Here is a 23,115-nt window from a genome sequence, read left to right as displayed (position 1 = left end):
TCATTGTAATGTTTTACTTTGTAATTTAACATAGAATGTGAAAAATTATTCATGAACTAACACAGGGAAACTCGGCTTTCTTCGTAGTTGCCCAGGGACATCTGCTACAGACCTCAGGCCCCTGGAGGGGACTTGGCTCTCTTCCTAGTTGACATGTTTCAATTATCAGATGCTGCCCTGGACAAGCTCACCAGTGTGTGCCAGGATATTGGGAGGACAGCTGCCTAGCCAACTAACTGGAAAAGATCTTATTTGTTTCCATTCCCAAAAAAGGTGATACAACAGAATATGGAAATATCTAATAATATCATTATTACATGTAAGCAAAACATTAAAGATCATCCAAAAATGGCTAGAATGTATGTTGACAGGGAACAATAGCGGAATTTTAAGCTGGATCTAGAAGAGTTGGTGGCATCTGGGATATCATTACTGATGTTAGATGGATCCTGGCTGAAAGCAAAGAATACAAGGAGAATGTCTATTTGTGCTTTTTTGAATATACAAACATTTGACTGTGTGGTCATAACAAAGCATAGCTAACACTGAGAATGAGAATTCCAGAACACTTAATTGTGCTCATACAAAATTTATACTAAGGTCAAGAAGCTATGGTCTGAATGGAGCAAGGGAATACTGCATGGTTTAAAATCCGGCAGGGGGTATGTGAGGGATGTAGCCTTTCTCCATACCATGTTGAGCAGATAATTCCTGAAGCTGGACTCTATGAGGAAAGTGGCATTAGGACTGGAGGAAGACTCACCAATAACCTGCATTAAGCAGGTGACACAATCTTGTTTTGTTGAAAGCGAGGACTTGAAACACTTGCTGAAGAAGATCAAGGTCTGCAGCCTTTGGTATAGATCACATCTCAACATCGAGAAAACAAAATCCCCTGGGCCAATAAGCAACATCATGACAGATGGAGAAAGGACCGAAGTTGTTTATCTCGCTTGGGATCAGCAATCAACACCCTTGTACCAGCAGTCAGGTACTGATCAGCAGATGTATTGGAATGAGCAACTCCACTATCAGGAACCTCTCCAAAACACTGAAGGGCTATGATGTCATTCTGACGGCTAAGGTATGCCTGATTGAGGTCAGGGTGTTTTCGGTTACTTTTTACACATCTGAGAACTGGATAATAAATAAGGATAACAGGAATAATTGATGCCTTTGAGTTGTGTTGGAAGAGTACTGAACACCAACAGACTATCAAAAGAAAACAGTGTGTCTTGGAAAACATGCAGCCAGAGTGCTCCTTGAAGGCAAAGATGATGAAGCTTCATCTCTCATAATTTGAACATGTTGCTGAGAGGTTATTCCTTGGAAAGGAATATCATGCTTGGAAAAATGGAGTGTCAGTGAAAAAAAGGAAGACCCTCAACAGGAGGAACTGACACAGTGACTGCTACGATGGGTTCCAGTGTCTGCGAAATGATGAGGAAGGCACAGGGATAGGACAGGGTGCAGGTGTATTGTTCATAGGGTCACAACAATAATAAACTTGTTTACTGGGTGCTTAGCACCCTTCAGGGATAAAAATTTGAAGAAGCTGATTCTGCAGGAATTAGCTATGGGTTAGGTGACAGATGCTGGCCATAAATAGCAGAATCTTTGATGTGATTAAAAAAGAAAATTCATTCCATCTAGTAAAAGTTTGCCTGGTAACCTAGCATCATGAGTTTGAGGGAACTTCACCCTCTCCCCTAACAGTTAATTCCTGCGTATGCACTCACAGCGCCCAACCTGCACTTTTCCTTTCTACAAAAACCTCTTGCATCGCTGATAGATCTGGCCGCCTCCTCTCGACCCACTTGGGGAGTTTCTGAAAGGCAGATTAATTTGTGATTAATTCCTGTGTCCCACCTTCCTTCGTCCTCTAGCCTCAAACCCAGTCTGGCGAAGGAACATCATTGTTCTAAGTCAAGGTACCATGGCTCACAGAAAGGCTAAGTGTGATACACAGGACATAACATGCCAAGAAAGTATGTCTTCTCAAATTATTGTTTCAGGTTAACACTAGATATATTCTAAACAGTATTCTGTGACTGGGGAAAGGAGACCCGAAAAAGAAGCTACACATAGGGTATACAAGATTATTTTTTTAATGGGTAGGCATGTGCAAATTTGAGCATTACATACAAAAGAGCTGGTGTTTGAGCAGAACTGTCTGAACAAGACCACTCTCAAAATACAACATAAACAAACCCAAACCAATTTTATTTTTTCCTCTTTTATTGTTTGCAAGTTATAGAATATTCTGATAAAATAAAACATACTGAAATAGTTGTTTCCACACAGGTGCAGTTCCAAGCAGTTCCTGGGAGCTTGACTGGGTAGACTTACATTATCACAGTGCAGAGATGTTCCATCCTGGAGGAAAAGCCTGCCTCTATGCTGAGAGCATGTTATACCAGTAGGTACAACAGTAAGGTTTTTTTAGCTCTGCCACCCCAGGGCTCAGTGCTGGCAGTCTGCTCCCTAGTATTGAAACCTGGGTTACTATCAAGGTCGCACACTATGATGACTACAAGGAGGAAAAACACCTGATGCATGCAATCTGCTCGAAGTGCATCTATTTACAGGACTTCTCTCAGAGGAGCTAATGACTAGGCCAGATTCCAATTTCAAGGTTTGAAAAAGAGGTCTCACACTGTCAGAGAATTTACCAACTGGTGAAAGAAGAAAACTAGGCGAGAGGAAAAAAAAGTAGCTCAAGATTATAATGCAATACTACTGTGAAACATTTAGCTTTCTCAAGTAAGTTTAAAGTATACTATTACTTCCAGCTCCATATAAATAACCATTTATTTCTTTGTAGTAATACATGAGGTCACAATGGGTTTTCCAAACAGACTCAATCCCTGAGCAGATATGTTAAAAGTTAACATCTTAAAAAGCCCAATAAAAAACTAAATACTGTATTACAACTCTACAAGAATGTTACAGTGATAATAAACATTATTTCTGTACAGAAACATTAGTTACTTAGAAGCTATTTACACCCTTTGGCCCCCTATTTTCACTCAGTAAAGAATGTAAACTTCTGCAAACAGTTCAGGTACTTAAATATGACACATACTATTTCAAGTTAAGTTTCACTTGAATCAGAGAATAAGGAATTAGAAATCATGTTAGGGAGCAAATGTGCTGAGGACTAAGTCAACCATCCCACCCTAACTTTACCATCCAGATGAATGCTGAAGGATGCTAGCTTTATTAGAAACATGTTTTCTTTTACCAAGTCAGGATAAACATTCTAGCCCTTTATTAAATAATAAAAGGAAAGAAAAACAGAAAGTAAAGAATGGCCAGAGCAAGTTAATCTGAGAAGAGCCAAGGGGAGGGGGAAGGGGGGAAATGTGCAAGCACAGGCACTACCACCAAGCCAGCACTCAACACGTGGCAAACCCTTGCACAGCAGGGTTGTACCACTGTGATTTACTGGGCTTCAATAGTTGATTTACAAAAGCAGATAGCCAGACCTTACTTTTCAGTCTCTTAGCCTAGAAGCTCCACTGAAACTGTTGAGCATAGCAACCTGCAACAGGGGCCACACTAGAGGTGTCCTGGCCAGGAATCAAACCCAGGCCTCCTTCATGGAAAAAGAAAATTCTTCCATGGAACCACTATAGTCCCCCCTGTTCAAGTCTAAACTCAACAAGACAGGGTATACACAGGATCTATTTCATTCTATTTGGCTTACATGAACTATTTCTACGAAGAGAAATAATTCAGAAGTGCCCCAACACTCCCTGAACACTACTTAAAGCTTGACCGCTCAATATTAGAGCCAGTGCAAAAAAAAAACCGAACCAGCCTGAGCAGCACCACTGTGCACGTGTGAGACCATGGGCCTGGGCAACACACTAGCCATGGTCTTGGAGAAGCATCCTAGACCTTGACTGAGGAGATTGTCTCTGAAGAGGATCCGAGGCAGAGTTTGGCCCTGTGTTTATAAACTGCATGTTTCCTTTTGCAGTTTTAAGTAATGGCCAAAATTCTGCCCAGATGTGTTAAAGCCAGCGAAGCACAATTTTTAGAGCTGAGATTATTTGCTTTTGATAATTAGGTATCAAATAGGAACCTTCAGTCTTTTCTCTCTTGAAACAGAGCAGGAAGAGACTGTGAAGATCTTCACTCATGTTGAAAACAGGGCTGCGGTGGGGTGGCAGGCCAGTCTGGGGAGCAGCAAAGAAGGGCTTCAAGTGCCTAAGAAGGAAACTAGATGTGGAAATAAATAAAAAAACAAGATGCAGAAGGCATGAGTCAATGTTGTGTGGGTCGTCATTGACCTGCGGCTATAACCACCCTTGCCCCAGATGACAAATGGCCCTGTCAGAAAAGAAATGGCCAAAATGTGTCCAGAGCCATTCCTTATGCTCACATGGGGGCCATCACACTAAAAGGCCAACTCCCTGGGTCTAGACATGACAGGATTCAAATGATACAAATCAACATATAGTAGGCTAGAGGAAGGGGGAAGCTGAAAAAGAAAACAAAATCGTACCAATCAATCTTGTAGCCCACGAAGGAGGTATGCCTCCTGGAAGCACTAATGGGGGACAAGCATACAGAGACCCCCAGGATGAAGACCCCCAGGGCAGATACACCTGATTACCTAGAGCAGCCCTGTCTAGTGTTTAGTGTGGGACAGGAGTCGTCCCCTGGGCAGGGAGGGGCCGACCAGGGACATCGCAGAGAAAAGATGAAAGCACCTCCCGCCAGAAACGTCTATGGGAAGTCAGTTTTTTTACTTTAAAACTTCATACGTGTAGAAGTTAATGTAGATCTGAGGACAGCACCCTACTGCTATGACCTCCTTTGAGAACCTTTTGCAATGTTCCCACAGTCACAAGAACTCACAGGACCTTGTACTGATTCTCATCACATAAAAACCAGTAAAGTCTCACAATTTACCTTGTTTCTGCCTTACACCAAGCACAGTTTCAGGTACTTTGCATCCATTCATTTTCCCTACATTTTATGGCCTCGATCGTCCAAGTATAATTGTCATCATCTCCCTCTTAGGAAAGAGGAGGAAATGGAGGCTCAGAAGTCATCCAAAATCACACATAAAGAACTGAAAGTTCCAAAAGTTTTCCAAGTATAAATGGCGTGTGCACTTTGTAGAGTTCAGTCACAGGGGTTTAAATAAGGACCTCTGAGCTCCTGGAAGTCGGGCACTCGCCCGGCTGTAATTCCACTCATGGCCTCTCTCTGAGGCAGCTCAGGAGATGTGAGGAGGGACGGTCCCAGCTCCCCCACAGGCCGCAATTAGGCGAGGCCAGGGCCTCAGTTCCTGGCTGTTCTCAGCTTCCTCCTGAAGTAGTCGGGTGCCGCCTCATACAGCCACTCGGCATCCACCACGCACAGGTCCCGCATGTAGCACTTGTTGGTGTAGAGCAGCTCCGTGTACACCACGCAGGCCGGCTTACAGTGGAAGAGCACAGAGGATGGGTGGATGGCCACGGGCTGGTGGGTGTCCGTGGTGGCATACGTGCCGTCCGCCTGTAGCTCCGCGCTGCACATGAACAGGCTGTGTGCCAGGCAGCGGCGGACACTCTCCATGTCTCCACGCGAAGACGCGACCGGCATCGACAGCTGGCTCAATGGAAAAGAAGATCCCACATGTAAATCCTGTGCACCGCAATGCAATGAAGTATGCCAAAAACTACAGCAAAAAAAAACTAACAACAAAAAACAAACCCAACAAAGGAAGAAAGCACACCCCCCCAAAGCAGCATTTCAAAACCAAGGTTATCAAGAAATACACACAACCCCGCCCTGAGTGAGACATGCACAGATATATGCATAGGGGGAAAAAAGTCTCGAAGAAATGACACCAAACTTTTAAGTACTCTTATTCCTAAAGGGGCAAGATTATGGGAGGCTTTCAAAATTTTTTATAATGTTTAAGAATTACTTACTATATATTTGGGGTTTTTTTTTCTTTTTTGGGGGGGGGTAAATAGTAATGAAAGATTTATTAGAAAATTACATCCCCAAAGGGACAGACCTTCCTCCTCAAAAGGACATGTGGAGAAAAGGCCCTCATACATTTGCTTTTGTAATCTGGACAATAAGATGTTCCCAGAAGGAAAATTCTTTTTTTTTTTTTCCCCCCCAACTTGTGCCAGATCCAACTGGCAGAAAGAGACTGTCCCACCTTCTCCAGCAGAACATCCGGTGGATTCTAGCGTGCTACTAGGCCACCAGAGCTCCCTCCAATAAGAAAATTCTTAAGAAATAGTATTAGATATAAAAGCATCTATATAAGCTAAATGTTAAGTTCTACATAAATTTTTTTAAAAGGACACTTAATTTTAATTTCGTCAATTTTTCCTTCTAAATTTTCCTTTAACAATAATTATTTTATAATCACTAACAATAAGAAACTTTTAAAATTTTACATAGGAAAAAGTGACAGTTTAGTCAGGCCACCACACCAAGTCACAGAAGTCACATTCCCACCCCAAGGAATGGCAGAAAGAAACACCACCTTTAAGCAGATATCCCTCAGCTGTGCTCGGACTTCAGCTACAAGCATCATATTCTTGCTGTTGACAAAATTCTCTTTGCACCAATCCTGAACAGAACAAAACAGAGATATCACAATTCCTCAGAAAATACATAACAATTTCAGAACACAGCTGAAATCAGAAGATAGGAAAAACTCTGGATGTCAAAAATAAATACAAGAAAATAAATCTAGCTGCACTGCAATCCCAGAGGTATGCGGTTTGAATCCACCAGATTCTCTTCTGGAGAAGGAGGGATAATCTCCTCCTGACCAGTCAGATACGATTTGACGGTACACACACACACACAATAAAACTATATAAAAAAAGAAAGAAAATATATCTAAAAAGAGGAAAATATACCTAAAGTCACAATTTGAGTTTGTGTTTTATTAACTATGCAAAACCAACAGACTGTGTGGGTCATAACAAATTATGCCTAATACTGAGAAGAATGAGACTCCCACTACACTTAATTGTGCTCATGTGAAACCTATCTACCTAGACCAAGAAAGCATTGTTCAAACAGAACAAGTGAACACTGCATAGTTTAAATCAGGAAAGGTATGTATCAGGATTGGATCCTTTCTCCATACCTATTTAATCTGTAAACTGAGAAAATCATTCAAGGAGCTTGAATACATAAAGAAGAATGTAGCATTAAGATTGGAGAAAAACAAACTGCCTCTGAAAACCACCCACTACAGGGTCAGTTCTGAGTTGCTTTTGACCCAGTGGCAATGAGAATGGCAAATGGGTGCTCTGCACAATCTGTGGGAAGTGCCCACCAAAGGCTGTGCCGATTTGGTGGTTTGAATCCGTGAATGGCTCCTTGGGAGAAAGGTGTGTGATAACCTCCTATGAAATGCAGTCTCAGGCACCACTGTGTTCAGATAACACTGAGTTCGAGGAGAGGGAGGAAGAGGGAGTGGGAGGGAGAGGGAGACCAGTACGGGGAAAACAGAAGTGACTGAAATCATAACTAACAGGGCAGTGGCAAGCAGAGGGGTTTTGCTTTTGTAGCTTTTGATGAGCATGACTCTGTAGATAAAATCATTATTCAGAAATAACGTACTCTGAATGGTCACAATTGTGAAGTAAAGAATGGCCAGTGCCTCTTGCAGCCAGAGGTTGGTGCAGTTCTAGAAACTCTTGTGGTGGCCCTAGAGGTAGTTTTGTTGGGAATGACAGCTCTGGTTGAAGAGGAAATATCCAGTGGACGAGGTGGCTTTGGTGGCAGCCATGGTGGTGGTGGAGGATATGGAGGCAGTGGGGATGGTTATGGTGGATTTGGTAATGATGGAAGCAACTTTGAAGGGAGTGGAAGCTATAATGATTTTGGCAATTACAACAACCAATTTTTAAATTCTGGACCCATGAAGGGGGGAACTTTGGAGGCAGAAGCTCTGGTCTTTATGATGCTGGAGGTTGTTATTTTATCAAACCATGAGACCAAGGTGGCTGTGGTGGTTCAGGAAGGGGCAGCAGCTACGGCAGTGACAGACAGTTTTAATGACTGTCAGAAAACAAAGCTCAGGAGAGGAGAGCCAAGAGTGAGAGGGAAGCTACAGGTCACAGTAGATCTGTGAACTTATCCAAGCACAGTGGTGGCAGGGCCGAGCTGCTACAAAGAAGATATATTTTAGACAATACTCAAGGGAATGGGCAAAAATCCTCAAGGACCGTATTTGTGACTATTATTTTCATTTCTGTTCAGTGAAGAGTAAAGTATTCTGAAAACAAAAGGGTTTTAACACAGATTTTTCCCCCCCTCCGCACCCATGATACTGACTGCTAAATGCAATGCTGAATGTCTTTTTTTCTTTAAAAAAAAAAAGAGGCTGGTGTCAGAAAATACTTCTAGAACACAGCATGCTTAGATATGAAGTTAAGAAGCATCACTCCTGAAGAACGTGCACACCAACTTCAGGACAGCCGTTACAACACAGCGAGGAAAGGAGACCAGGGCTTTCCCTCTGTCTGCAGCATTTTAGTTCCTTAAATATTAACTGAGACAAGTACAGCAAAAACGTTGGTGGGTGCTGGAACTGGATGGTAGCTTATTTTTATATTTAAAGAGTGACAAAATTGTGGGCACTGTGGAACAATTACTAACTTTATTAATAAACCAGAGAATATACTGCCATTTTCCATTTTAGTCTAAGAAACTGAAATATTGCACAAGTAAAATTCCCTATAAAGAAAGTAAGAGGCAGGGTGGGAGGCCTATTACACCACTAAGAGACTGAATCACTGAAAGCTTGACGAACATGCTCAAATTAAACTCAAACTCAATATAAATGAGACAAAAGCCACAAGCTCTTAATCTATCTTCACACACTGGGAATGAAACTCTGATGTATTTGTGATTTTAATCTGCAGCCCTCAGGCTTGGTTTTAATTGTTTTTGGGCAAACATTCTTCTAAGTGGTATAGTACTGGTCGTGGTTGCTGTGACCCTGATGTGCCAAATGTGTTAATGGTTACCCAGGGCAGACAGTGTTTGGCGGAGTTCCCTGATGAAAACAAGCTTGGAAGCAGGAGTGGCATCCACTTCCGATATAACTTGCCTCTGGAAACTCTATGAACTTGGAGAAATGATGAAAGTTATACAAGTGTTCAGGTCTTTTGTTCACAGGGTTGCTATGAGTCGTCTATAACTCGACAGCTTAACAACAACAATAACAACAACAACAATCAGATGATTCAGCAAAAAGGAAAGTGAATTTACAAAATAAACTTGAAAGATGATTATCAGGAAAAAACTGAAACTAGACTTACTTTATTCCCACCGAGGTTTTTGAAGGTCCGATAGATATTCAGTAGGGTGATATGATCCCCCTCACTGGAAATGAACTTCTTCCGAACACCCTGCACCTCGTCCCGGCGGGCAGGATGATTGTAGAGAACACTGTCCACGGACAGCAGGGAGACAATAGTCAGGATCTCCTCGGTGCAGTGGAACTTGGGGGACAGGAGTATAGTCTGCAAGTCAAATTCACAATCGCTTAAGCTACGTTCCTCCTGGCTTCCAAACACACTTCTGCCTACTGTTTCTGCATCTTCCCTTCTAAGGAGTTCAAAGGTGGCCATCTAAAACCACAACTGGATAATGCACAATTATACATGTTAGTATTATTTTGCTTTTTTTTATAAAGCAGATGCTTGTGTTTGCAAAGAATTCCAAATCCTTGCAGACAAGGGTCATGAGTTAGTACCCCACAGAGAACAGAGTGCCCTACAGAAAGAAGAGGTTGAAGACAGAAGAGAAGGTGTGGAACAACCTAGAAGACTCACTGGTCAAGGTACTTTGGAAAGGGAATTTAGGAAGGGTTACGGGGACTTGAGAAGACTGTATCATTTACCTTGGCAAATTTGGGGTCTAAAGGAAATGCTGCCATCTTTCTTCCAATTGGAGTCAGGGTGAGCTGGTCATCCTTATGGTCAAGAGCGCCTAACAGGTCCAGTTGGGCAATGGCCGCCTGCACGTGATCTAAAGAAAGAGACACAAAAAGGAGCCAAAAATACAAAAAAGGAAGAAGGCACAGCCAGTTCGGTGCCTCTAGTGTTTCTGATAGCTCTACACCACACAAGAGCAACAATCACAACTACCAGGCCCCCCACAACATATTCTGCAAAGCTGGTAACGACATCACTGTCACCAGCTCAAGTCCTTTCTCAAATTAGTGACCTATAATTTCTACATAAATTTTAACATGCATATCTGCTAACTCAACAATGTAATATTTAGGAATATACATGGTACAGAAATCTGCATACACAGGATAATCTTTGTAACATTATCACCTGTAATACATCACTAGAAGTAAGGGATACTCATTATGTAGAAAAAAAAAGTAGTCATTAAAAGTTATTAAGATGTTTCATATCTACTAACATGGAACAATCTACAAATAAAGTGGCTAAGGTAAACAAAAACAGGCAAGGCTCAAAACTATGGTATTTTAATTTAAATTGTTAAATTTATTAAATTTTATTTTGTTAAATTAAATGAGGGGAAAAATAAAGAGTGGAAGAAGAACAGAAGTTTGCTTCCATTTATCTTGACTAGAACAACAAGGGAAATACTAGCTGAAGCAACTGCATCTGCAGCAGATGCAGCCTAGGATGCCAGGAGACCAAGGATGAAAAAAAATTTTTTAAAAAAATACTTTGACTCATATACATGCATTGCCTACTAAAGAACAAAAAATAGCACATATATCAGGATGCAGTCAACACATACTGATAGGGAAGGAGCTGTTAATATATTTTGTGATTAATGTAAGGCACAAATGTCTATCAATAGAACAGGTCAACATACTGTGACTTATCCATACACTGGCACTGTGGTTAGCAAGGAAAAGCCATCAACAAACCTTATATAACATGCTAGATGAAAAAAGAAGCTGCCAGGCAATGAAGACGCAAGCATGAAACTGAAACAGCATACTGGTTAGTCGTGCATACACATTTCAAAGGACAAAAGAACCAGCAAGAGAACTACAAAAAAGAATGTGGGCGAAAGAGAATGTTTCCCTCTTAGGAGAGGGAAGGAAGTGTGCAGCCAGGGAGCGGCCTGGAACACCGGTGCTTATTACTCCATGTACTTTGTATATGCTGATTGCCGTCGAGTCGAGCACGGCTCATAGCAACCCTATGAACCAAAGGCCTGAAGCCTTTTCTGTAACTGTTGTCATTTCTCCAGGTTCATAGTTTCCAGAGGCATATGGTTTAGGAAGTGGATGTCACTCCTGCTTCCAAACTGGTCTTAAACTGGGAGCTCCACCAAACACTGTCCACCAAGGGCAGCCATCATGGCATGTTATTTCTTTGTATGTAGGAATTTAGCCATTAAAAGAAAAGCCCTTCCTCACCTCTACCTCCTAAAATGGTCCATGTTCATAAGAATGTTTCTCCTGCTTAATAAACTTTCCTGTCTTAACTATCAAAAAATAATATTGTAAAGAAACCAGCATAAAAAAAATTTTTTAAAAAGAGGAAAAAAAAATCTATTTATTTAAAAATAAATAAATAAAAGGTAAAGTGTAGAAGAATATTACATGATGCCACTGTTGTAGAATGGGACTGTCCCTGGGGTTGGGGAGAGACTGAGTAAGATGGGTTCAATAATGTATACTGCACTGAAACAGAGGAGGGAGAGAACCGTCTAAAAGAGAGATGTAACTGGGTATTTCTGTCATCACAGGAGACTAGAGCGAGGGCTGCATGGTGGAGGGGACCAGGGGGAGTGTTTGTAAAACAATGAAAGAATCTTTTCTTTTACTTTTCCATAAAAAAATAAAAAAATAAAAGGTAAAGTGTAGAAGAGTGCCTAAGTGTGTTGCTATTTGGGGAGTTACACACCGATGTTCTCTAGAAGGTGACATCTGGGAAATGGTCATACTAGTGGCTTCAAGGAGGTGCAGGTCCTGCAAGCCCAGTCCTTTCTAAAAGCTGTTTTCTCTGGGTGGAAATTGGGGGGGGGGTGTCTATTAGCACTTTTTGAAAAAAGAAAAATAAAAGGAAAATGGTACAGTGAAGCGACACTGATCATCAGAGTCTTCATCATGCAGAATCCCAACTCTTTGCTCTCTCTCAGCAGGGAGATTACCAGCGAGGGGCAATGCAGCACAAGACATGCAGAGACAAAGGCTGGGATCACTCTTGCCCTCTGTCTGTCCCTGTTCTCACATATTCCAGAAATAAGCCCTGGTATTCGTTTGGGGGCACATACATGATTAAGACAAAAATAATAAAAGGTTCATTCAAAGCATTTTTGGGAAAGATCAGATTTTAGTCCTTTGTTCTTTTGCTAAGAAAGGTACAATGTCCATCGGGGTTCTGCAGCATAGCATGAAGAGTGTTCAACTAGCATCCCTGAACCCAGTGGAGTCCTGGTATGATACTGTTACCATGCACAGGAACTATGCTGAAAGCACAGAATCAACCAGATCCCAATTTCAGATACTCCTCTGCTAGATAATGTATTATCCACTAATGAAGCTAAGTAAAGAAGTTCACTAAAACATTTCCTTCCCCTAAATTTTAGGGAAGGTCCATCAGTGCACCAAGGACTGCACTTACCTGGAGACGGTTTGGACATGAAGTCAAAAGTGAGCACATCTGGGACTTTCATTGCTAGGAGCTGCAGCATCACACTCGCCAGGTTACACCTACAGAGTGAGAGATGCAGTGCATTTACCTCTCTCCAGCCAGGGAACAGAACTGCTCACCGAGGGGCGCTCCTGAGAACCGGTGGCACAAGGAGAACGCAAGACGTGGGAAACAGTGAGCGGGATATGAGGCAGGAACAGGGGTGACCGAGCTCACCTCTGGATCTCTGGCACTGTCATCTTCTCAAACTTCTCAAACTCATCCTCAGTGTACAGCCGGTAGCAGACGCCACTGTCCTCCCTGCCAGCCCGCCCCGTGCGCTGCCAGGCCTGGGTCTTTGACACCCGCTGCACAGCTAACACCTCAAGACCACTGTCTGCAAGGAGAACAGACCACACGAGTGCTTCACTCCTCTCATAAACAAACGGTTTCTACAGCCCTGACAAGCAGGAGCACTCTTCAGAACACCAGTGAGCTTTCTGCAGGACAGGGGACAAAAGGTGGGGTAAGGGAACCCCCAAACCAAAGCACGTTTGAAAAGCACCAAGCCGGGCTGCTTTGAAGTGGTGTGGCCTCACACAACTGGGGCCCCAATGGAGTGGTGTGTGGAGTCTGTTCCTAAATCACAAGGAAAACTTTGGGCTCACAGCAAAGGGTCACAGCTGAGTTCAGGTCTTGGCTTAGATAAAGGGGGACCAGCCTTCCGAGTTTGCCCAGGAGGTAGAGCCCTCGGTCCTAAAACTGTTCCTGGCAAAGCAGGGGATGGGTGGTCTCCCTACCAGTCAGTGACTTGGAAATTAAGTGCTGCAAGTGATGGGGGTGCTTCCCCACTTCCCAGGTCTATCAGGACTCAGAGATTGGATGAGGTTTGCTTCCTGTGAGTGAATTATGACAGAGGTGTGTTCTATGCCAGGCGCTGGAGAACCAAGCCCTTTCACACACATTAACTCTAAAAGACGTGTGTGTGAAGTTAGCACTCTCCAGTACATCACAAACCTCTGGGAACAATCATTTCACTTGCCTCCAATCCTCTGTAGAGTATGGTGAGGTATGAAACAGATGAGAAAATACCTTCCCATTTCAGCTTAGGGCGCCTGTTTCTTTTCTGGGAGCTCCAATGTTACTTCCAGCCTAAGTCTTGGGCTGTTAGCAAGCTGTCTCTGCAATTCTTGCCTGGATCCCACACCTCACCCAGGCCCCTGCCTCTCTGACCCCCTGGATAAGCCCAGCCTCTGCCTTCTGCCTTGTTGCCTCCTGGGTCTCAAACACCTGTCCCAGGGCTCCTTTTTGGACTTGGCTTCTCGACTGTCTCGCTTAGGGGGGTCTGCCACTCAAATCTGATTTAGCTACAAATGTGGAATGTTCGTTCACTCTGGAGAAACTGTGAGACTAGAGGAAACGCAACAGCGGCTCACTAGACCCAGAAGAGATGTTCATGAGCTACCGTTCTCACCAGGGTTATACTTCTTTGCTTTAACCATGCCCGTGTCAACTACATATTTTATTCCTGCAATGGTTATGGAGGTTTCAGCGATGTTGGTTGAAATGATCACTTTGCGATAGCCCTAAAAGAAAACCAAAAAGCCATATGACACACGTATGATTCAGCAGCTTTCAAATACATTCCTCACCATTAATTCCCCAGAGCATTCACTCATGGTTAAGAAAATAAAATAAACAACTGTGCTACTAATGAGTGATTCTGTGGTGGGCACTTATTAAATGGGCGGTGGGAAGGAGGGCAGGGAGGTGGCCCTCCAAAGCTTACTCTGAGGTGATGAGGTGGAGAGGATTTAGCACCAGAGTCAGAGGCAGGCAGATGCAGGCGGGCATTCTAGCCCTGCACATTACTGCCTCTGGGCCCCCAAACAATCGTTACTTCATCTCTCAGGATCTCAGTGTTTATAAGATGGGACCATAACGTAGTTTGCGGGTTTCTCAAGAGGATAAGAGTATGCGTGTGCGTACTTAAGGCATTAGCACAGTGCCTGGCACATCACAGAAACCTGATCAATGGACAAGTATAGCTGGATGTGCTGGCAATGAGTCATTTAACTTTCCCTCTCACGCTCAACTACTGACAGTTACCTCCCTATTCTTACCTCAGAACACTGTATCTGTGGCTACACATGATCTTCCTGTGGCTTTCCAATCAGTCTGTGACTCGATCATCCCACTACGTCTACCTACCAGGAACCTGATGGCACGGCACATGTGCCCAGGACCAGGCAGGACGGGAGGCAGTGCACTCACCTTGGGCGCGCTCTGGAAGACACGGAGCTGCTGTGCGTAGGGCAGGGAGGCATACAGAGGAAGGACAAGCATGGCAGGGCAGCCGTCGGGGAGGTGCTTCGCGATGTCTCGGCAAGTCTTGCTCATTGCTTCGATCTCTTCCTGGCCAGTGAGAAACACCAGGATGTCCTGAGAAGACGGGGCTTCCTAGAAAGAAGAATAGGGTCACTGGATCACTCAGAATTGACAGAGGCTGAGCACCAGCAAAGAAACCTGTTCCAACTATATAGTATCATGAAAGACTAGGAAAAATGCCTGGGTTTGATTGCATAAAAACCTTAACGTTGTAATATTTGGGGAAAAACTTTTGTCAGAGGTATGAAGAACGCTCATACAACTTTCTACGAGAAAGAAAGCCCAGCAACAGCGGACTGTCAGCAACAGATGAACTATTATAATATTACTGTTATCGATGTCACAATAAAAACCTTACTAGACAGCTGTACTTTGTCACAATATGTCAAAACTGACTGGACAGTCCCTAAGAATAACAGCAATCAATCATGAAACAGCAACATTAGGTTACTGAGAAAACCAGGAGCCCTCAACTTAAAACATATTCAAATTATGAGGAATTGCATTTACAACTACTTTTTCACCATCTTATCATTAATAACATATGGTAGTGTGTAATCTGCTGATGTTCTCATTCTCAGATACTCACTTGCGACATTCAACTTTACAACTTGTGATTCCAAATACTGACAGATTTAGAGAACATGAATAAATACCTCAGCAAAGAAAACATTCAGAGAGTCAAAAAACACATGAAGAAATATCCAAGATCATTAGCAACTAGAGAAATGCATATCATAACAACATGAGGTAACATCTCATCCCAGCAACAACAGCAATGTTCAGTAACAAAGCAAACAGCAAATGCTGACAAGAGTGTGGCGAGACTGGAGCTCATACAATGCTGGTGATGATGCAAAATGGTGTAGCCATCTGGAAAGCAGGTGGTGCTTTCTCAGAAAGTTGGGAACAAAAATATCATCTGATTCAGCAATCTCAGTATTAAGAACAGTTCCCAAGGAAATGAGATTCGACACAAACTGATACACACCCATGATTCTCACAGCATCTGTAATAGTAAAGAGGTGGGAACAATGCAAGTGGAAGAATAGGTAAAGAAACTAGTGCGTTCATACAACTGAAGATTATGCATCACTAAAAAGCAAATAAGAATTCACAAAAACTACATTACAAAGAATGACCTTATTTTTTCATTATGAGCCTTTTAAAATTAACTACTTGACTTTTTAAACTATGAATCAGATTTTGTCAGAATGTTAAAGGGAAACTAAAAACGGCTTATTTTACACAAACAAAACAAAACTGAGCAACTGAGATGGTCTCATCATTTGTCTTTTAAAATAAGTGCTTCACAAGATGAAAGAGCTTTTGAAAATTTTTTCTAATATGGAGGGGTTTTTTTAAAACTATAAAGAATGACTCATTATTGGATTAATATTACTCTTTCTTTTGGGGAGAGGGTAGAAGCCATAAAAACTACCTCCCTCCTTTTTTAACAAAATACAGTTCTTTATTACATTTAGTAAATGGACATTCACTCCATACTTGGTTAGGTTCCAAGGTCCAAGTCACTATATTGTGGTCTTGTACATGGCACTGTGAGATGTAAGTCAGTTAAGATGGAAAAGTTGGACGGTAGATTCTTTTTTTTCACCTTTGTAATAAAAGACCCTCAACCAGTGGACTGACATGGTGCCTGTTGCAACGGCTATTGTGTCAGAAGTGTTAGGAAGGCACAGGACAGAGCAGGGTTCAGATTTTTTATTCATAGGGTTACTATGAGTAGATGACACCTAACAACAGTAAATATGAAATGCTGGATATTCAGATAGTTACGTGAAAAGTGTAGTTTTACAAAACTTGCTTCAGTTACATGTTACCTTGCTGATACTGAACATGTTTCAATGCTAGGCATCATGGATTGGAATGCAGAGGAAATTGTGCTCTTAGCTGCTTCTAACTAGGAGTTAAGCTCAAAACAGGTATGCAAGTCACTGCTCTTCTAGTTCCACTGAAAAAACACATTGCTCAGTTTCTGTATTCATGTGTGAATTGCTTTTCTTTTTGAAGAAAATAAAATTAAAAAGGCAAAAACATGATAAATAAACTCTCTACTCATATTAATGATAGAGTTGTCCTAATTTACTAACTTTTCTTTTCAAGGCATAAATGCTATTAATGTCAGCTTGGGGTGGGAGGCGGGAAACACAGAAATGTTTACTACCTGGTGGATCTGGAAGACGGAGACCAATGCTGCATGCAGGTAGTCATTCTGAGGCTGTTTGGTATAGAAAACCTGGATTGGGTGCTGCCGTCCTTCCAGGTAGAGGACAGGGGCTCCATTAAAGTATTGAGAGAAGAGGTCCACATCCATCGTGGCTGACATCACAATCACCTATCCAAGAGAGCAGACACACTGGAAACAACAAATGGGCAGCCGTTCTGTGTCCCTCCCAAACAAAAATCAATGATTAAACCTGTGTCACTCCGATCAAGGTTAACTACCCCCATGATCTGGAAGCAAATGGGCAAAGGAAAACATGCTGAGGAAGATTATGTCTTTAAATATAGTAGGCTTTGGTGGTACAGTGATTGAAGTGCTCTTCTCCTAGCCAGAAGGTGAGAGACTCAAATCCACAAACTGTGTCTCGGTAGAAAGATGCAGCAGTTTGTTTCAATAGGCTTTAACAGCAATGAGAACAAGCCAAAAGTATTATATGCAAAAGAAGAGATCAATCTCATGAGCAAAAAATGTTAAGTCCCACAGGACGGAATGCATACTGAATATTTTCATTAATGTAAAGTTAAAACTCAAGCTAGGGATCTAGGTGTGAAGCCAGGTTATTGTTACTTTTGATAGCTGACAGCTTCATAGTCACCTGGCTATGATGATGATAAGGAACATGGGTTAGGATTTCCTCCTCTAGGTGAGGAGTACAAAGGTATGTCCACTTGTGAGAAGTAACTTGCTTGTACATACAATTACGTTTTGTGAATTTTTTCCTATCTGATAATTTGATAAATAAATAAATACATTTTCATTAAAAAAAAAAAAGGTTTTGAAACCTCACGGGGCTGATTTACTCTTTTCTATACGGACACTACGAGTCTGAATCGATCCCCTGCCACTGGGTTTTTTTTCTTGGTTTCCCCAAACATGCTGTACATACTTTGAGAGGCAGTTTCCCTAGTTCCTTCCGTCTCCGCTGTGCAGTTTTCACCACCCCAAAGAGCACATCTGTGTGGATAGTCCGCTCGTGGGCTTCATCTAGAATGACACAGCTGTACTTCCGGAGCAGGGAGTCTGAAATTGCTTCACGCAGAAGCATGCCGTCAGTCAGGAATTTGATTCTGGTGTCTTCTGAGGTGACATCATCAAAGCGCACAGAATAGCCAACCTGTGAGAAAGAGCACTCTGTGCAACTACTGTCTGTCTATCGCTGCGCCAGCACCTGCACCATAGGAGTGAACAAGCCTGACACGCTGAGCCATTCAGGGGGCTGGCAGTCCTCTGCAGGAGATAGATCATGAACATGCACATCTACCTGCAGCATTAAAAGTGTTACAAAGAATTCAGACTAAGCTGCAAAAGGACACTTGGAAAAAACATCAATAAAGAACCTGAACAACACTCCTAGCCCACTAGATCCAAAAGAAAGAGAGAGAACACACCACCTGACACAGCACAATATACATTCTCTTCCAGCGCATATGTAACACATTCCCAGGACAGCCCAAGTATTTGGTCACAAAGCAAGTTTTAATTAATTTAATACAAAGTATCTTCTCCAAGTATAATGAAATTACACTAGAAATTAACAGTAGAATGAAAACTGAAGAACACCCAAATATGTGGAACTTAAAATTAACCTACAATACCCCAAGCAACTTATTACTTTAAGGTACAGCCATGTACAGGAGAAAGGGTCAAGAAGGTTTTAAATGAACACACACACACATGCACACACACACAATCTGGAACTTGTTGATTTTTTTAAACTACTTATCAATGCCCACATATATACAGAATGATGCTTATGCTTTTTCTAGATTGTTTTGTTTTTATGTGCCATCAAGTTACCTGTGACTCACAGTGACCCTGTGTACAACAGCTCTAAACCTTGCTCTATCCTATGCCAATCTCACTATCTCTGACACACCTACCTCTACTACCCCAGTCACTGAATCACTCTACCTCACAGAGGGTCTTCCTCTCCTGCACTGTTCCTCTACCCTCTCAAGCATAATGTCCTTCTCCAAGAACTAGTCCTTCCTTGCAACATGACCAAAGTATGTCAGATGAAGCTTCAGAATCCTTGCCTCCAAGGAGCAGCCTGGTTTAACATTCTCCAGAATGAACCTGTCCATTTTCTTAGCAGTCCATGGTACATCCAATACTTTTCTCTAACACCACAGCTCCAAAGCATCAATTCTCCTTCTATCCTTCCTAGTCATTATCCAACTCTCTGACACATAACAAGCGATTGCAAAGACCATTGCCTGTATCAGACGCACCTTACTCTCCAGAGTGACACCACTGCTCTTTGGTACTTTGGAGAAGCCCCTAACAGCAGACTTTCCCATTGCAATATGTCTTTTAATTTCCTGGCAGCTGGCACCAAGAGTGTTGACTGTGGAGCCACACAAACTAAAGCTGTTAACAATCTTAATCTCTTCACCATCTATCCCGATGCTGCCAATTGGCCCAGAGGTAATATCCTTCATCTGCTTTTTTCCGTAAAACGCTTGTTTGTCAGATACTTCTCTAAATCTGAGCATTCAGATTAAGACAGACAGGAAGAAGGATTGGCCATCCACTCCTGAAAGAGCAGGCCTCTGAAAAAACTCCATGTACTTTTCCTAGAGAGATATAGAGATAGAGATATATAGATACATAATTTTAATTGAAATTACCGAAACCTTAAAGATGCTCATAGGAAAACAATTAATGCATCCAATATATAGAAAGCAAACAGCCTGCTAGCTTCCAATCTCGCAGGAACTGGTAAAGACCTTTGAGACAGGCCTAAATTACAAAAGCATGGCAAGAAAAAGGCTTTCCTCAGGTACAAAGAAAGGCTTGGTTCAGGAAAATAAAAGAAGGTTGGGTTTGGAGTGTAGAAGGGCTATCCCTGGTAATCAAAGGAGAAAGTCAAGTACCAGCTTCCCAAGTTCAGTTCTCTTCTCATCTGAGACTCTGGTGGCAAGAGAGATGGCAGCCACCCGCCGGGGCTGGGTCACAGCAATGATGCCCTGGTGGCCAACCCCTCCTTCATAGAGGTACTGAGGGATCTGTGTTGTTTTCCCTGAGCCGGTTTCCCCTGAGGAGAGAAAAAAGGTCTCAATTAATGCACAATGGAACACAGTTCACCAAACAAACAGCACAAAGTCAGAGGAATCCAACAGAAGAAAATGCAGTTAGTAAAGTTTCAGGAAGGTGGGCCGTGCTAGGAGGGGCACCAAGTAAAACCTATGGTCCAGTGTGCGGCTCCATAGGAATCGGCATGTCAATAACAATGACAATCTTAAATGCACTTACTTTTCAACACAATAATTCACTTACAAACATGTGAAACATGTCCTACAAAACTACTTGCACAAATAAGCAGAGATACTGCTTTCCAGAGAAATGATTACTCTTTCAGTATGGATGACATGCAACAAAAAAATGGCTTTCAATATTCTTCTGAGAGTACTTTTTTCACTTTCAAAGCTCAGTAGCTAATCGGTATGCCCCACTGCTCTCTTTCTGGCATTTGCGTGCTGACTGCCTATGTGAGGATGTTACTAAGGGTTAGTGTAGATTCTGACTCGTGAGCGACCCCATGTAACAGTGTAGCTGCCTCACAGTGTTTCTTGGGCTGTAATCTTTATGGGGAAAAATTGTCTGGTTTGCTCCACCCAGTCACTGGTGAATTTGTGTCACCAGAACTCCTTATACCCAAAGGTTCTAATTAATAAACCAAAACAGGCTGAAATGGAGTGTGTCAAGTCCTGCTTGGCCAGAGGATCAAGCAGCAGAAACCCTCCAAGTGGGAATGATAGGGAGGGAGGCTGAACCCACCGGTACTATTACATCAAAGCCTATTATCACGTACAGGCATGTGAGCTCTAAAGGGGAAAACAGGAAAAGAAGGGACACTTTAAGTAAGGGCACACTGAAGAAAACTTTAAGACATATTCACAGAAGGAAAATAATAGCTGACACTGACCAGTTACAAGCATTTTACATGGATTATCTCACTTAATACAACAACCCTGAGACAGGTACTATTACCACCTTCATTTTAGAGATGGGAAAACTGAGGCTTAAACACCAAACCAAGAGGTTCTGTAGCAAGCTGTGCTGGTAACCCAAAGGCCACATCTCTCTAGCAGTGTGAATCCACTGACGGTTCTGAGACAGAAATGGGGGAACTCGACCTTGCTCCACAGGAGTGACTTTGACAGTTCTTAAAGGCTAAATTTGCCCAAAGGCAACACAGAAAACGGCAGTTAGGATTCAGATGTAGGAAGTCTGACTCCAGAGACTGCACTCACTCGCTTTGGGGCCTAGCGGTGGCAAGGGGCTGCGCTGCAATCCTGAAACGTTGTGGTTCAAATCCTGCAGCTGCTCTGAGGAAGACATATGGGCAGTCTCCTCCTGTGCAATTAACTGTCTCTAAAAATCTGCCAGAGGGTCAGCTATGGGGTCAGTTCTGACTTGAAGGTACACAACAACAAGGTTAAAGAGAAAGAACCTCCACCACCCTCCAAATACATATATACATACATACACACACACACACACACACACACACACACACACACACACACACGTACTATAGCCACAACAATCTCCTAATCTGGAACCTTCTCCAAACACTCTGTCTTAGCACACACTACTGCTGATGCCTCCCTCACCTGCCTGCTGGACAAAACCCACCACCCCCAAAACAGTTAGACCTCACAGTGTCTCCCCTGAGGCTGCTCTGGAATATCCTCTGTGCTCCTTAAAGCCTCGCTCATCTGTCTTCTAGCAATGACCTCCCCAAATAGCTCCCAAGTATTAACAGTGCCTAATTAGAACATCAAAAGTCAGTGCTAAAGGAAGAGCTCCAAGTTGAGATGAAGGCATTAGCATAAAAATGAATTCCAGGAATTGATGGAGTAACAGCAGCTGGTCTGTTTCAACAAATGGATACAATGTACTCACTTATCTATGCCAAGAAATTTAGAAGAGAGCTAGCTACCTAGCCAAATCAGGGGAAATATTCATATTTGTGCCCATCACAAAGAACAGGAATCTAACAGAATGCAGAATTTTTATTTTTTTTTTTAAAGGGGTGCACCATTCCTGGAGGTACTGCAATACTCGGTTGATACATGGAGTGGACGGAGCAAACACCTATTCCATATCCTAGTTCCAAAAATCCATTTAATATATATTGCTCTCAGAAAAAGGATGTGCCAGATATTAAACTGATAAGAACAGATACTATACTTGATCTTAGCCAAAAGGCCAAGAAGCAATTGAGTACAGAAATTATTGAATCACTAGCCATTACCATATGAAAGTAAAATTTTTATGAAGATAATACAAAACAGTTGCAGCAGAACATCTACAGAGAACTGCCAAAAATTCAAGACAGTTTCTTTTCTGAATGTGGAGTAAGGTCAATCTGTCAATGCTGGTGACAGACTGAACTAAGCTGAAAGCAGAAAATAATGGAAAGATAAAATTGAAGTAAGATTTGTTTGTATTTCACCTTATATTTATATAGTTGTTATGTGCCATCAAGTTGTCTGCGACTCATAGTGACCCTATGTACAATAGTTCTGAGCCCTGTCCTACCCTGAGCCAGTCTCACTGTCTTCAACACACCTCTCCCCATAAACCTAGCTACTGTCAATCCATCTCATCCACCTCCTCCCCCCCTGTGCTGTCCCCTTGACTGTTCCAAGACTGATGTTTTTCTCCAAGGACTGGTAGCTCTTGGCCACATGCCCAAAGTATGTGATATAGAGCTTCAAAATCCTTGCCTCCAAGGAACTTGGTTTCACCACTCCAGGACAGACCTGTGTTATCTTGCCAGGCCGTGTTATGTTCAATATTCTTCTCTAGCACCACAACTCAAAAAATATATACTTGTAAATATATTAAAAT

General features: G+C 42.4%; 1 protein-coding gene across 2 annotated transcripts in view; it reads right to left on the bottom strand.

The window, feature by feature from the left end:
- Positions 1-5,297: 5,297 nt before the first annotated feature.
- The window catches only part of DHX33 (DEAH (Asp-Glu-Ala-His) box polypeptide 33), a 25,416-nt gene continuing 7,598 nt past the window's right edge, over positions 5,298-23,115 (bottom strand). The window contains exons 2-12 of one of the 2 annotated variants that reach the window (XM_006899784.1): positions 20,130-20,290; positions 18,140-18,367; positions 17,194-17,364; positions 14,895-15,080; positions 14,095-14,206; positions 12,858-13,017; positions 12,612-12,700; positions 9,890-10,017; positions 9,306-9,509; positions 6,506-6,592; positions 5,299-5,607 (exon numbers count right to left, since the gene is read on the bottom strand). In XM_006899784.1, the coding sequence (XP_006899846.1) occupies positions 5,299-5,607; positions 6,506-6,592; positions 9,306-9,509; positions 9,890-10,017; positions 12,612-12,700; positions 12,858-13,017; positions 14,095-14,206; positions 14,895-15,080; positions 17,194-17,364; positions 18,140-18,367; positions 20,130-20,290 (1,835 nt within the window). Of the gene's footprint in view, positions 5,608-6,505; positions 6,593-9,305; positions 9,510-9,889; positions 10,018-12,611; positions 12,701-12,857; positions 13,018-14,094; positions 14,207-14,894; positions 15,081-17,193; positions 17,365-18,139; positions 18,368-20,129; positions 20,291-23,115 lie in introns of both variants that reach the window. The other variant, XM_006899783.1, reaches the window with a different exon arrangement.

Source organism: Elephantulus edwardii, unplaced genomic scaffold (genome assembly GCF_000299155.1).
Source record: "Elephantulus edwardii isolate Elephantulus edwardi_28Jun2011 unplaced genomic scaffold, EleEdw1.0 scaffold00267, whole genome shotgun sequence".
NCBI lineage: Eukaryota > Metazoa > Chordata > Mammalia > Macroscelidea > Macroscelididae > Elephantulus > Elephantulus edwardii.
This window is presented reverse-complemented; position numbering and strand designations above follow the sequence as displayed.